The sequence below is a fragment of the Nycticebus coucang genome, chromosome X, assembly GCF_027406575.1.
Source record: "Nycticebus coucang isolate mNycCou1 chromosome X, mNycCou1.pri, whole genome shotgun sequence".
Classification (NCBI taxonomy): Eukaryota; Metazoa; Chordata; class Mammalia; order Primates; family Lorisidae; genus Nycticebus; species Nycticebus coucang.
Window position 1 is genome coordinate 144,329,452 of NC_069804.1, and position 14,359 is coordinate 144,343,810.

Consider the following 14,359-nt stretch of genomic DNA (forward strand, 5'->3'; position numbering starts at 1 on the left):
GAAACTAAAGACACCCAAGCACTGATCTATTCATAGCTTCTATTTATAGCTGAAGTTTACATCAAATGTACAAAAAATAGTTCAGAAAACCTATATTCAAAAATGATTTAGAAAGATCCATCATCCAGGAGGCAGGTCAAATGGACTCAGCTCAAGATCTCACTAAATGTAGGAGAATCAGTGGGAAGCAACTTTTAAGCCTTCTGCTGGGGCATAAAAAGGAATCGGTCCATGTAATCAAGAAGTTACTTTTCTTCCTCATCTAAATGCTTGCCTCTAATCTGGGCTCAGAGAAAGGTGTTGGTCATTTGAACTGGTTGTCTATCAAAGTCCCCTTCATTTTTGCTTTCTTGGCTTCGAGTTCAGCCTGGAAAGTTAAAAAAAAAAAGAAAGTATACATTGTATGTCTTGATAGATGACACAAAATTCTTATTTTTATTTTCCTTCCTTATTTTAACAACCCTAAACACTCTCCCACTCCCTCTTTTTTAAAAATTTTGAGACAGTCTCACTCTGTTGCCCTGTGTAGAGTGCCATAGTGTCATTGTAGCTCACAGCAACCTCAAACTCTTGGGCTCAAGTGATCCTCCTATCTCCACCTCCTGAGTAGCTGGGATTGCAGGCTCCTACAATAATGCATGGCTAGTTTTTCTATTTTTAGTAGAGCTGGGGTCTTGCTCTTGTTCAGGCTGGTCTTGAACTCCTAAGCTCAAGCAATCCACCTGCCTTGTCCTCAGAGTGCTGGGATTACAGGTATGAGCTACCACACCTAGCCCAAACACTCTTTCTTGATGCTCAGTTAATATACGAGCTAGAAGAGTGGTTCTAAAATTATTATGCATCTTTAACGATTGCTTTCCAACCTCTCTAATGTTGGAAAATAGTATTCGTATACAAAAGAAGTAAAATAGACAAGACTGCAGCTAAAGGAAATCAGTGCAGGGATTCTAGCAGCCCCAGAATCCTGCCCCTCAAGGGCTCAGGGAATCATTATCATGGCATACCAGTATATTATTCTTGCCAGAACAGGAAAAAGAATATCATTCTAGAACAATGCTACTTAAAGTTTTATGGTCCATGAACTGTTTGTTATCTGTCCCTGTAAGATATGTATAAAAATTGAGAGTAAACATTTAGAAACTTTCATAGCAATTTGAGAGAGCAATAAAATAAAATAATCTAATAAAAATAGAGGTAAATTTATTTTTATTGTATTTTACAAATTACAAATCTGTCCATGAACAAACTGGAAATTTAAAAAGAAAAAAGAAAAAAAAAAAAAAAAGAAAGCACTGGTCTTTTGCCTTAGAAAGTTTGAGAAACACTACTCTAAACCACTGTGGCAAGGTAAAGCTGCTCCCAGGACCTACCAACTGTCACCAAAATTCTAGAATGACTGATAGAGAAAAGACTGGTATACCTTTTGATGAGGCACCAAAGAAGTGATATCTGATTTTAGTGAAATATTTTAAGTAATTATCAAAAAAGGAAAAATATAGGCACCATAATATATAGATGTACATGCTCTAAGATGATCTCCCAATGCTAAAAACCACCAGTGCTTTAAGAAGCAACGACCAGGGCAGCACCTGTGGCTCAAAGGGCTAGGGCTCTGGTCCCATATGCCAGAGGTGGTGGGTTCAAACCCAGCCCTGGCAAAAAAAAAAAAAAACACACAAAAAAAAGAAGCAACGACCAGTGCCAATTTTGGTATCACAAGGTAGCACTATCATATGCCATTGTTTCCGAGGAGAGCATCCAAAAACCCTGACCTCGGACCACAAGTAGCATTTTAAAATATCATCGTAGTTAAGGGTATCTAACAAGTATCATAATAAGGGGCCTAGATCCTGCAGTTACTACTACAGAGCAGTATACCAACAGTCACAGACCAGGGTTAAAAAGCTGGCAGCCCAATTACCCTAATAACTCCCAGAAGACTTTCTAAGGGTTTCCCTATCCGCTAAAAGGTCTTTCAGACTAAGAAATCCAAACAATCACCTTGCTACCCCAAGCCACTCACCAGCTCTTGTAGTCGCCTCTTGCTCATGCCTTTGCGCTCCAGCTGTTTTTCAATCACTTTGGCATTCTGTGCGTATGAGTCAGCAACTTCTCTCTGAATGAAAAAAGAAGCATCCTTAAACCAGTAGCCTTGTTGAGGAATAACAACAAAGACCAGAAATAGTAATTTTTTATTTTTTTTTTTGCCGGGGCTGGGTTTGAACCCACCACCTCCGGTATATGGGGCCGGTGCCTTACTCACTGAGCCACAGGCGCCACCCAATTATACTACTTAAAGCATGAAATCATTACTGAAATGTCAGAGCTCTGCTTCCTTTCAACTTTGCACCTTTTCAATAATCCAGAAGAGTTCAGGTTTCAATGAAAACCATTTGTAAAATAACAGATAACATTTCTTAGTAAACATCATTATACAGAAGTACCATAAAGGTAATTGCAAGTACCATAAAGGTAATTGCTTCTACTGTTAAGGACAGATTCATAAGCCATCAGAACTGGACTAAAAGGGACCTGAAGCAGGGCACGGTGGCACATGCCTGTAATCCTAGCACTCTGGGAGGATAAGGTAGGTGGGTCACCTGAGCGCAGGAGTTCAAGACCACCCTGAGCAAGAGCGATACCTCTCTATACTAAAAATAGAAAAACTAGCCAAGCATTGTGGTGGGTGCCTATAGTCCTAGCTACTTGGCAGGCTGAGGCAAGAGGATCATTCAAACCCAGAAGTTTAAGGTTGTTGTGAGCTCTGATGCCACAGCACTCTACTCAGAGAGACAGAGTGAGACTCTGTCTTAAAAAAATAAAATAGGGAGGCACCCTAGGTCAGTAGGTAGGGCAACGGTCACATATACAGAGGCTGGCAGGTTCGAACCCAGCTGGGCCAGCTAAAACAATGACAACTGCAGCAACAAAAAATAATAGCCAGGTGTTGTGGCGGGTGCCTACAGTCCTAGCTACTTGGGAGGCTAAGGCAAGAGAATCGCTTAAGCGCGAGAGTTTGGGGTTGCTGTGAACTGTGACGCCACAGCACTCTACCTAGGGCAACATAGTGAGACTGTCTCGATAAATAAATAAATAAATAGAATAAAATGGACCAGAAATAATTCAGTCTAACAGTTTTTAAAATGAAAAGGGATGAGGGGGCGGCGCCTGTGGCTCAGTCAGTAAGGCGCCGGCCCCACATACCGAGGGTGGCGGGTTCTAACCCAGCCCTGGCCAAACTGCAACCAAAAAATAGCCGGGCGTTGTGGCGGGCACCTGTAGTCCCAGCTACTCCGGAGGCTGAGGCAAGAGAATCGCTTAAGCCCAGGAGTTGGAGGTTGCTGTGAGCTGTGTGATGCCATGGCACTCTACCGAGGGCCATAAAGTGAAACTCTGTCTCTACAAAAAAAAAAGAAAAGGGATGAGGGCTTTGCCTTTAAGGCATCTCAAAAAATAGTATGAAAAAAATAAATCACTGACCTCATCCAATTCCCTTGCTCTCATTTTATTTATTTTATTTTATTTTTTTGAGACAGAGCCTCAAGCTGTCCCCCTGGGTAGAGTGCTGTGTCATCACAGCTCACAGAAACCTCCAACTCCTGGGCTTAAGCGATTCTCTTGCCTCAGCCTCCCAGCGCCGCCACAACACCTGGCTATTTTCTTTTTTTTTTTTTTGGTTGTAGTTGTCGTTGTTGTTTGGCAGGCCCGGGCTGGATTCGCACCCACCAGCTCTGGTGTACGCGGCTGGCACCTTAGCCGCTTGAGCTACAGGTGCAGAGCCTTGCTCTAATTTTATGGATCTCTCTAAGATCCAGGGGAATAGGAACTAGCCCAGTGTCATAGTTTTTTACTAGCAGAACAGTGTCTAAAGACAAAGTCTCTAATTTCCCTGATCTGGAGTCCCCTTTCCTCTGCAACTCCCCACCCCAAATTCCATCTCCCCTGACAGCAGAAGCACTTACAGCCTCAATCTCCTCTTCCTCTTCATCAATGGTCGACACAGTGACAGAGCTGAACTTGCCCATGTCTTTAGTTCGTTTGGTCATCATCACCTAGAGTGGAAGAATAAGAATTAGCCTAGTTTACAACAAGACGATCCAGGAAAAATCAGTCTAATTCATTCAGTTTTTAATTGTTCACACTAGAAAAAGAAGAAATTTTGAAGGAAAGAAATGTTACTAAAAACTCTCAAGGCAACTGTAGGAGATAAGAAAAGAACACATAATATAGGTACTACAATTCTGTAACATCTGCTCATACATAAAAATGGCATGTTCTTAATAAAGAACCTACCTCTCAAGTAGAAAAGAAAGAAAGAAAAAAGAAAAGAAGGGCGGCGCCTGTGGCTCAGTCGGTAAGGCGCTGGCCCCATATACCAAGGGTGGCAGGTTCAAACTCAGCCCCGGCCAAACTGCAACCAAAAAATAGCCGGGCTGAGGCAAGAGAATTGCTTAAGCCCAGGAGTTGGAGGTTGCTATGAGCTGTGTGAGGCCACGGCACTCTACCAAGGGCCATAAAGTGAGACTCTGTCTCTACAAAAAAAAAAAGAAAAGAAAAGCAAGCAAGCGTGCATGCATAAGGGCAGCTGTCCTAAGCACCATAGTCTTATTTAAAAATCTGGCTAACGAAGATGTTAACAGATGGAAAAACATATCATGCTCATGGCTGGGAAGAACCAACATTGTTAAAATGTCCATACTGCCCAAAGCAATATATAATTTTAATGCAATTCCTATTAAAGCTCCATTGTCATACTTTAAAGATCTTGAAAAAATAATACTTCATTTTATATGGAATCAGAAAAAACCTCGAACAGCCAAAACATTACTCAGCAATAAAAACAAAGCAGGAGGAATCACGCCACCAGACCTGAGACTGTACTATAAATCCATAGTGATCAAAACAGCATGGTACTGGCACAAAAGCAGAGAAGTAGATGTCTGGAACAGAATAGAGAACCAAGAGATGGATCCAGCTACTTACCATTATTCGATCTTTGACAAGCCAATTAAAAACATTCAGTGGGGAAAAGATTCCCTATTTTACAAATGGTGCTGGGTAAACTGGCTGGCAACCTGTAGAAGACTGAAACTGGACCCACACCTTTCACCATTAACTAAGACAGACTCTCACTGGATAAAAGATTCAAACTTAAGACATGAAACTATAAAAATACTTGAAGAAAGTGCAGGGAAAACTCTTGAAGGAATCGGCCTGGGTGAATATTTTATGAGGAGGACTCCCCAGGCAATTGAAGCAGTATCAAAAATACACTACTGGGACCTGATCAAACTAAAAAGCTTCTGCACAGCCAAGAACATAGTGAGTAAAGCAAGCAGACAGCCCTCAGAATGGGAGAAAATATTTGTAGGTTATACCTCCGATAAAGGTCTAATAACCAGACTCCACAGAGAACTCAAACGTATTAACAAGAAAAGAACACGTGACCCCATCTCAGGGTGGGCAAGGGACTTGAAGAGAAACTTCTCTAAAGAAGACCAATGCACAATCTACAAACACATGAAAAAAAGCTCATCATCCTTAATCATCAGAGAAATGCAAATCAAAACTACTCTGAGATATCACCTAACCCCAGTAAGAGTAGCCCACATAACAAAATCCCCAAACCAGAAATGTTGGCGTGGATGTGGAGGAAAGGGCACACTTCTACACTGCTGGTGGGAATGCCCACTAGTACGTTCCTTCTGGAAGGATGTTTGGAGAATACTTAGAGACCTAAAAATAGACCTGCCATTCGATCCTATAATTCCTTTACTAGGTTTATACCCTGAAGACCAAAAGTCACAATATAACAAAGACATGTGTACCAGAATGTTTATTGCAGCCCAATTCATAATTGCTAAGTCATGGGGAAGAAGCCCAAGTGCCCATCGACCCACGAATGGACTAGCAAATTGTGGTACATGTATACCATGGAATACTGTGCAGCCTTAAAGAAAGATGGAGACTTTACCTCTTTTCATGTTTACATGGATGGAGCTGGAACATATTCTTCTTAGCAAAGTATCTCAGGAATGGAAGAAAAAGTATCCAATGTACTCAGCCCTACTATGAAGCTAAATTATAGCTTTCACATGAAGACTGTAACCCAACTATAGCACAAGACTATGGGGAAAGGGCCAAGGAAGGGGAAGGGAGGGGGGAGGTTTTGGTGGAGGGAGGGTAATGGGTAGGACCACATCTATGGTGCATCTTAGAATGGGTACAGGCGATTGCATTAATGTACACAGTTATGATTTAACAATAAAAAAAAATTAAAAAAAATCTGGTTAAATCTGTCTCCTTCAATGATGATTACCTTCTTAGGAGGCTCTTGTTTCTGAGTATATATATTCGTCTTCCCAAAACCCTGGCCAAACTTGACTACTGCTCCATCCACAATGAAGGTCACAGGAGCGTTTTTTGGCTGGGACTGGTAGAAGAGTGGCAGTCCACACCTGCAAACAGCACAGTGAATCTCTGGGAGCCCTCAGAATGCAAATCACATGTTTCCATCAAGATTTATGCTATAATATTTATAGAAGTTTTATTGGCAATAGCCCAAACCAGAAACAACTCAAATGTCCTTCAACAGGTGAATGGGTAAACAAACAGTACAACAAACTACTAATCAGCAATAAACCGGAACAAGTGATTGATTCACACACATAACTTGGATGAATCCCAAAAGCATTATACTAAGAAATCAGGTGCAAAAAATAAATATTATACTTAGTAGAATACATATTATAGAATTTATAAACAAATTTTATTTTTTTTTTTTTTTCTTTTTTGGCCGGGGCTGGGTTTGAACCCGCCACCTCTGGCATATGGGACCGGTGCCCTACTCCTTGAGCCACAGGAGCCGCCCTATAAACAAATTTTAAAAAGGCAAAACCACAGTGACAGAAAGCAGACCAGTGCCTGACAGGAGAAGGAGTAGAGGAAGGAGCCTGACTACAGAGGGCACACACGGTGGTATAAATGTTTTACATCAGGGTGGTGATGGTGTTACATGACTGTGCACTTTTTTTTAACTTTATTTTTCTATTTTATTTTATTTATTATTTTTTTGAGACAGAGTCTTACTATGTCATCCTGGGTAGTATCATGGCATCACAGCTCACAGCAACCTCCAACTCTTGGACTTAAGCAATTCTCTTGCCTCCGCCTCCCAAGTAGCTGGGACTAGAGGCGCCCACCACAATGCCCGGCTATTTTTTGGTTGCAGTTGTCATTGTTGTTTAGCTGGCCCAAGCTGGGTTTGAATCCGCCAGCCTTGGTGTATTTGGCTGGTGTTATAACTGTGCTATGGGAGCCAAGCCATGACTGTGTACATCTGTCAAAACTCATCAAATTGTACATTCAAAAATGAGCAAATTTTACTATACATAATTACATCATTTTTAAAAAAATTTACTATGTTAAAAACCCATTTTTTTGTGGCCAACTGGTCAGGGATATAACTTTGATTAGCCTTTTCAGGGAGCATGTTGGTATTTGTGTGTAGTTGAAAGTGTGAAGGCTGCTGAGATTCTAAGAATAAAGACATAACAGAGAGTTGTATCCAAATAATTATTTTTCTAACACATTGTGCCGCTACTTGCCTTGGAGAAATGCACACTGTTAATACTTACTTTGCACACTTCTTCCTGTATTGTCGCTCAATGCCTTCAGGCCTTCAAAGAAAATGAAAATTAAAAAATAAAAAGATATGAACTAGTCTCATAACCTATCAACCTCATTTCTTCAAATGCTAAAAGGCCCTTTCAAAAGTTTTCATTTCACAGGATCAACTGGTTAAACTTTCCTTTCTTTCCTCAGAAAACATTTAGTGAGTCCCTAATATGGGCCAGTATCTCCCTGACAGAAGGAGAGGAGGAGAGTAAAGTAGTTATAATCACAGTAGCAATAGGAGTTGTACTAATACTAATTGCTACTAATAACGGCAGCACCACTTATACAACTTTAACTGTGTGCCAGGAGCTATTCTAAAGTATGCATGCATTAACTCATTTAATTCTCACAACAACCCTGTGAAGTAAGTCATTTTATTTATTCCTACTTTATAGATCAGGGAACCTAAGAACAAAAAAAATTACATAATTTTTTTACTTATTATGTCGCCCTTGGTAGAGTGTCATGGCGTTACAGCTCCCAGCAACCTCCAACTCTTGGGCTTAACTCTTGATTCTCTTGCTTCAGCCTTCCAAGTAGCTGGGACTACAGGCGCCTGCCACAATGCCCGGCTATTTTTTGTCTGTAGTTGTCATTGTTCTTTGGCAGGCCCAGGCTGGGTTTGAATCCGCCAGCTCTGGTATACGTGGCCAGTGCCCGAGCCGCTGAGCTACAGGCACTGAGTCTCCCAGAACTTTTAGAGCAGTGTTTTTCAAACTTGTATAATCTCATAGCACACTTGAACCTATAAACTTCCGAAGCACAATTAAATTATGTTGATCCAAAAAAAAAAAAGAATACACTTACTGGCTCAGCACCCGTAGCTCAATAGTTGGGGCGCTGGCCACATACACTGAGGCTGGCAGGTTCAAACCCAGCCCAGGCCTGCTAAACAATGACAACTGCAACAAAAAATAGCTGGACATTGTGGTGGGCACCTGTAGTCCCAGCTACTTGGGAGGCTGAGCCAACAGAATTGCTTAAGCCCAAGAGTTGGAGGTTGCTGGGAGCTGTGACACCACGGTACTCTACTGAAGACTACAAAGTGAGATTCTGTCTCAAAAAAAAAGAAAGTAATTTAATTAATAATCTATAAAAATTTTCGTGGCACACCTAAGATCCTCTCATGGCACACCAGTTGAAAATCACTGCTTTAGAGAGAGCATGGCCCTACCAACACCCTGATTTCAAATTTCTATGCTCTAGAACTATGAGACAATTAATTTCTGTTGTTTTAAGCCACCAACTTTGTGTTATCTTATCATGGAAGTTCTAGCACACTAAAACACTGGTATAGTCCAGGCTTCTAGGACAGTACTTGGTACACAGTAGAAGCTCAGTAAATGAAATATTTGCTGAATGAATGGATGGTTCTTTTGATTCCCTAGGATTGACCTTTCTGTGGTATCTGACATCTGTTGGTGCCGATCCCCCGGCCCCTCCACACACTTCTTGAAACTCCCTCCTCCCTTGTTGGCCACATCATTATGTTCTGCTGGTTCTATTCCAATTCTTTTATCTACCTTTTAAATCTTCAGTCCTCTCTTCTTGTTCCACTCTTTATTCCTTCTCAGGTTTCAATTACCAATATATACAGAAGAATCTCCCTACATCAAGCAACTCGAGCTGACCTAATTATCAAAGACCAGACATATACCACATGTACATATCAGTACAGTAGGCCTAGTTCTTTATGTTGACCACCTCTGAGTGTTGACCAATTTGTTACAGTCCCTCAGGTGGTCAACTTATAGAGGTTCTACTGTACCAAAGACTCCCAAATCTAAAACAGATCTAACCATATTACTCCACTCTCCTGCTTATAAAATGGAGATGGCTCTTCATTGCCTATAGATAAAGTCCAAACTTGTCCACTTCAGCATTTTACTCTGTCCTTAACCCAGTATACCTGAAGGCATTCTTGTGAAGTAACCTATACTCCAGCCACAAAGGACTATTCATTTCTCAAGTACACCATGTTTGATACTTTTAATGTTTCCATATTCCCTCCACCTGGAATGCTCCTCATCCCATTCATCTACCTGGTGAAATTTTAGTTCAGGCCCAACACAAACATCATCACACCACTATTCAAGCAAAATGACCCACTCACACCTATTTTCCCATAACCTTTTGTTCACAACACCAGCATATCTTCCTATTACAATGGTAGACCATTTCCTCACTGAGCCATCAGCTCTTTAATGGTAAAAATCATACCTTATTCATCTTCACAGTTCCAGTACCTAGCTCAGCACCAGGTACAAGGTAGGCTCCAAAAGATTACAGGTTGAATAAACTCATTCAGAACTGTAATTTGGTTACAAATCAAATCAAAGAGCAATGAAATCACATCTCAGCACCATTTCAACAGGCATAATAAAAATATTGCTGAATTAATTAAAGTTAGAAAACTACCACAAATGTCAAAGTATTGGGCCCAATTAGATGATCTGTTCAACACTAGATGGGATATTTATATTCTTCAGAAATAGACTTCAACACAATAGGGAAATCCTAGACAGAGAATATCAATTCCTTACCTCCGAAGATACATAGTCTCCTCATCTTCTGTGTTACAAAACTTGTGGGCATGTTTGGCAGCATCAATCACACGGGATCGGTCCCGTGGCCTCATGGGCAATTTCTCTAACTGACAATCTGAAGAAATGGAGAAAGATTTGATCACTAGAGTCACTGCAAAATATCCTGAGCCAATCAGAAGTTTTCAGTTGGGTCATTCACACTATAATTTTCTACTAGAATTACTATGCTTATTGAAACCTATTATTGAATTTTTCAACTAATAATGACTTAGTGTCAGGAAACAATTACTATCCTAGTGATTTGCAAATCGCTTCCTCCTTCAGGGACTTTCTGTATTTGAAAGATGAGTGGATTATATTATTTAAAAGTTCTTTCCAACACAGCAATTCAGGTCTCTACAAGTATTTCTGAAATCATAATACACTTGGTGTGTGTTATAATGCATTAGAATCAGAAGAGACAATTAAGCATCCTGGAACTAGGAAGGCATTAGGGAAAGTGGGTATGTGCTAAGAAAAGGACAAAGAAGGTAGGTGATATGATTATATATAGTATGCAAATGACCCATCCTACTTGCAGGAATTTTAATCTGAAAATGATGAAAACACACAGGAAACAAATTAGGTATAGTCATAAAGCAGACTGAATATTCATACAATGCAAATTAAGTACTTAAAGATCACAGAGAAAGTCAAGTGGTCAGAACACTGTAATTAAGAGATAAACAGGAGGTGGAGAGAGATGTTAGAGAACACTATGCAATTAGCACATTCGCTCATTTAATCTTCATAATAAATGGCTAATGCAGACGTTTATTATTCCTAATTTTTTTTACTTTTTTTCTGACACAGAGTCTCACTTTGTCACCCTTGGTAGAGTGCTGTGGTATCACAGCTCACAGCAACATCAAACTCCTGGGCTCAAGTGATCCTCTTGCCTCAGTTTTTCATTCTTTTTAGTAGAAGAGGAGTCTCACTCTTGCTCAGGATGGTCTTGAACTCGTGAGCTCAGGCAATCCACCCACCCCCGCCTCCGAGAGTGCTAGGATTACAGGTATAAACCACCACTCCTGACCTATTATTCTTATTTTAAAGATGAGGAAATTGAGAATTAGAAAGGGTAAGGGATCTACTATGTACTTAATAAGAAGCAGAACAAGAATTCAGACTCAACTCTAAATGATTCAAAAGCCCACACTCTTTCCACTACATCTCTTTATCAAGAAGTTTTTATTAAATAAATATGTTAGGGCCCTCTGTGTACAAAGTACTATTCTAACACTAGGGAATTCAGCAAAGAACACAGTGTCAAAGTCCCTGCTCTGATGAAGTTTACATTCTAGTGGAAGAGGAAGAATATTTTAAAATAATAATTATATAAAGTTATTTTGGGTAATGATGAGTGATAACAAAAAATATTAGGGAGGGCGAGAGAATAAACAGTCATCTCAGATAGCGGCAAGTGCTACCAAGGAAAACTAGGCAGGTTAAGAGGACAAATGGTGACAGAGATGCTATTTTAAATAAAGTAGTCAGGGAAGAGATCTCTAAAGAAGTGGTATTTTGGCAGACCTGTATGAAGTAAAGAAGCACTGAGGGAAAAGTTTGGGGGGCAGAAGAAATACCAATTCCAAAGGCCCTGGGGGGCAGGAACATTTTTTTTGACATGGTGGAGAAAAAAAGCAAGAAGGCCACTATGACTGGAGTTCAGTAAGCAAGGGAAAGACTTTCAGAAGAAGTCTGAGAGGTAGCTAGAGGCCTGATCATGTAGGGTCTTGGTATGGACTTTGATTTTATCCTCAGGGTTATAGAAAACCACCAGTTTTCAACAGGACCCTGGCTGCTGTGTGGAAGATAGACCAGTGGGGACAAAGAATGGAGGCAGGGAGAGCAAGAGATTATGATGCTAATCTGAGAGATGATGATGTCTTAGACTAGAGTGAGAGAAACAGAGGTGGTAAGAAGTAGTCAGACCCTGAATAGATTTTTTTTTTTTTTGTAGAGACTGAGTCTCACTGTACCGCCCTCAGGTAGAGTGCAGTGGCGTCACACGGCTCACAGCAACCTCTTAACTCTTGGGCTTACGCGATTCTCTTACCTCAGCCTCCCGAGCAGCTGGGACTACAGGCGCCCGCCACAACGCCTGGCTATTTTTTGGTTGCAGTTTGGCCGGGGCTGGGTTTGAACCCGCCACCCTCGGCATATGGGGCTGGCACCCTACTCACTGAGCCACAGGCGCCGCCCGACCCTGAATAGATTTTTAAAGGAAGCCTTCAGGATCTATTGACAGACTGGACAGATGTAAGGTATATGAGAGAGAGAGAAAAAAAGAATAATTCCAGAGTTTTAGTCTGAGATATTGCATGAATATTGGTACCACTGACTGCAACAGGGAAAACTATAAGAGGAACAGTTGGAAACAAGGGTGTAGGGGTTCATGATCAATTTTGAACATGATACATTTGAGAGGTCCATTAGACATTCAAGTGGAGAATGTTAAACAGGCAATTGCAATTGCAGTTTGAGGAGAGGTGGAGGTTAGACATGAACGCTTGGAAGTTTTCAGCATATAGGTGGTATTTAAAGCTCAAAAATGAGATCACCTAGGGTATGAGTATTTGTGTAGAGTGAGAATAGATGAGAGTGCTGAGCTCTAGGGCCTTGGAATGTCTAACAGTCTAAGAAAGAAAAGGGAGTCAGATGTGAAAGGGGCAAAATATGAAGAATGTGGAGGAAAATCAGAAGAATGTGGAGTCTTAGAAGCAAATGAAGAACATGTTTAGAAAAGAATGGAGTGATCATCTCAAATGCCTGAGAAAAGGATTAAAATGAACATTGATAATTGATCACTGGAACTGGTAACATAGAGTTCAATTAGTAACATTAACAAATATGGCTAAGAATTTTAAATGATGAGGTGAGAAGAAAAACCTGCCCAAAATGAGGTCAAGAGGGAATGAGAAATGAGGATGCAGAAGACAGCCAATATAGGTAACTCTATTGAGAAATTTTGCTATGAAAACAGCAATGAAATGGGGTTATAGCTGGAGGAGAAAACAGGATCAAAGGAGAGTTGTATTTTCACTTATTCTAAATTGAGAGCTATCAGAGCATCTTTGCAGCCAGCTAGCTGCAACTGCAGTCATAGTTTCTAAAGGCGGTAGTTTTTGAAGACAATGGATTGAAAAAAAGATACAATACATATTTTTCCCGAAAGAGGAGTTTAGTTTTTTTTGGGGGGGGAGGGGCAGAGTCTCACTTTGCCGCCCCCATTAGAGAGTGCTCTGGCGTCGTGACTCACAGCAACCTCAGACTCCTGGGCTCAAGCGATTCTCTGGCCTCAGCCCCCGGAGTAGCTGGAACTACAGGCAGCAGCCACAACGCCCGGCTACTTTTAGAGGCTGGGTCTCGCTCTTCCTCAAGTTGGTCTCGAACCCCTGAGTTCAGGCGACCCGCCCGCCTCGGCCTCCCAGAGCGCTAGAAGGAGTTTAGTTGTGAGGGAGGTCTGCATGCAGAGTCACAAGGTTAAACAGAAAACAGAGGGGGGAAAAAGCCCTGGAGAGGAGCGGAGTTAAGCAGAAAGGATTTCGATAGGGAGGGAAAATCCATCAATGTTCAATGAGAAGTGACTCCCACATCGCAGCCAGAGGAAATTCGCACTTAATAACTCGAAGTCTAGCTCCTCGCAGACCCCACACAGCCCCCTGCTACTCACCCAGCACGAGGACCATCTGGCCGCACAAACAATAGTACACGTGGAGGGGCTTCTCGCCGTCGTCATATTCCTCCCGGTCCCGGGTGTCGGAGCAAACTACCGACCGCGACACTACTTTCGGCATAGTTCAGGGTAACACCAGGAAAATTCTACGCCAAGGAGGAGGAGCGCGCGGATATGACGTCACGCGCGCGCCTTGAGCCTTTCTCAACGGGAACGCCTGTCGCGTGGTAGTTGTAGTTGTATAAACTTCCGGGTGGTCCCATCTGCCTAACGTTCATTGGGTCCGCCCGGAGCCTCCCAGAACTTAATTCAACTTGGCCAAGTTAGTTGGGACTGATTGAGTTTTGACACTCTTAATATTATTTAGATTATTTATTTATATTTTTATACATGCATACATATATGTATATATACATAC

The 14,359-nt window shown here is 41.4% G+C and overlaps 1 protein-coding gene across 1 annotated transcript; it reads right to left on the reverse strand.

Moving 5' to 3' along the window:
• Positions 1–25: 25 nt before the first annotated feature.
• On the reverse strand, positions 26–14,122 carry STEEP1 (STING1 ER exit protein 1). Its single transcript, XM_053580242.1, has 7 exons — positions 13,939–14,122; positions 10,221–10,338; positions 7,638–7,679; positions 6,320–6,458; positions 3,963–4,052; positions 2,024–2,116; positions 26–367 (listed from the first exon to the last, which is right to left on the reverse strand). Exons 1-7 carry the CDS (start codon positions 14,060–14,062, stop codon positions 305–307), a joined length of 669 nt encoding a protein of 222 aa, XP_053436217.1. The 5' UTR covers positions 14,063–14,122; the 3' UTR covers positions 26–304.
• Between the last annotated feature and the right edge of the window lie 237 nt (positions 14,123–14,359).

Excerpts from the sequence above, each read along its gene's own strand:
- STEEP1 (XM_053580242.1), bottom strand. The coding sequence starts at position 14,062 with ATGCCGAAAGTAGTGTCGCGGTCGGTAGTTTGCTCCGACACCCGGGAC. Across the intron at positions 6,459-7,637 it reads TACAGGAAGAAGTGTGCAAA|GTGTGGACTGCCACTCTTCT; the intron begins GTAAGTATTAAC and ends TGCTGTTTGCAG. Across the intron at positions 2,117-3,962 it reads AGGAAGAGGAGATTGAGGCT|AGAGAAGTTGCTGACTCATA; the intron begins GTAAGTGCTTCT and ends TTTTTCATTCAG.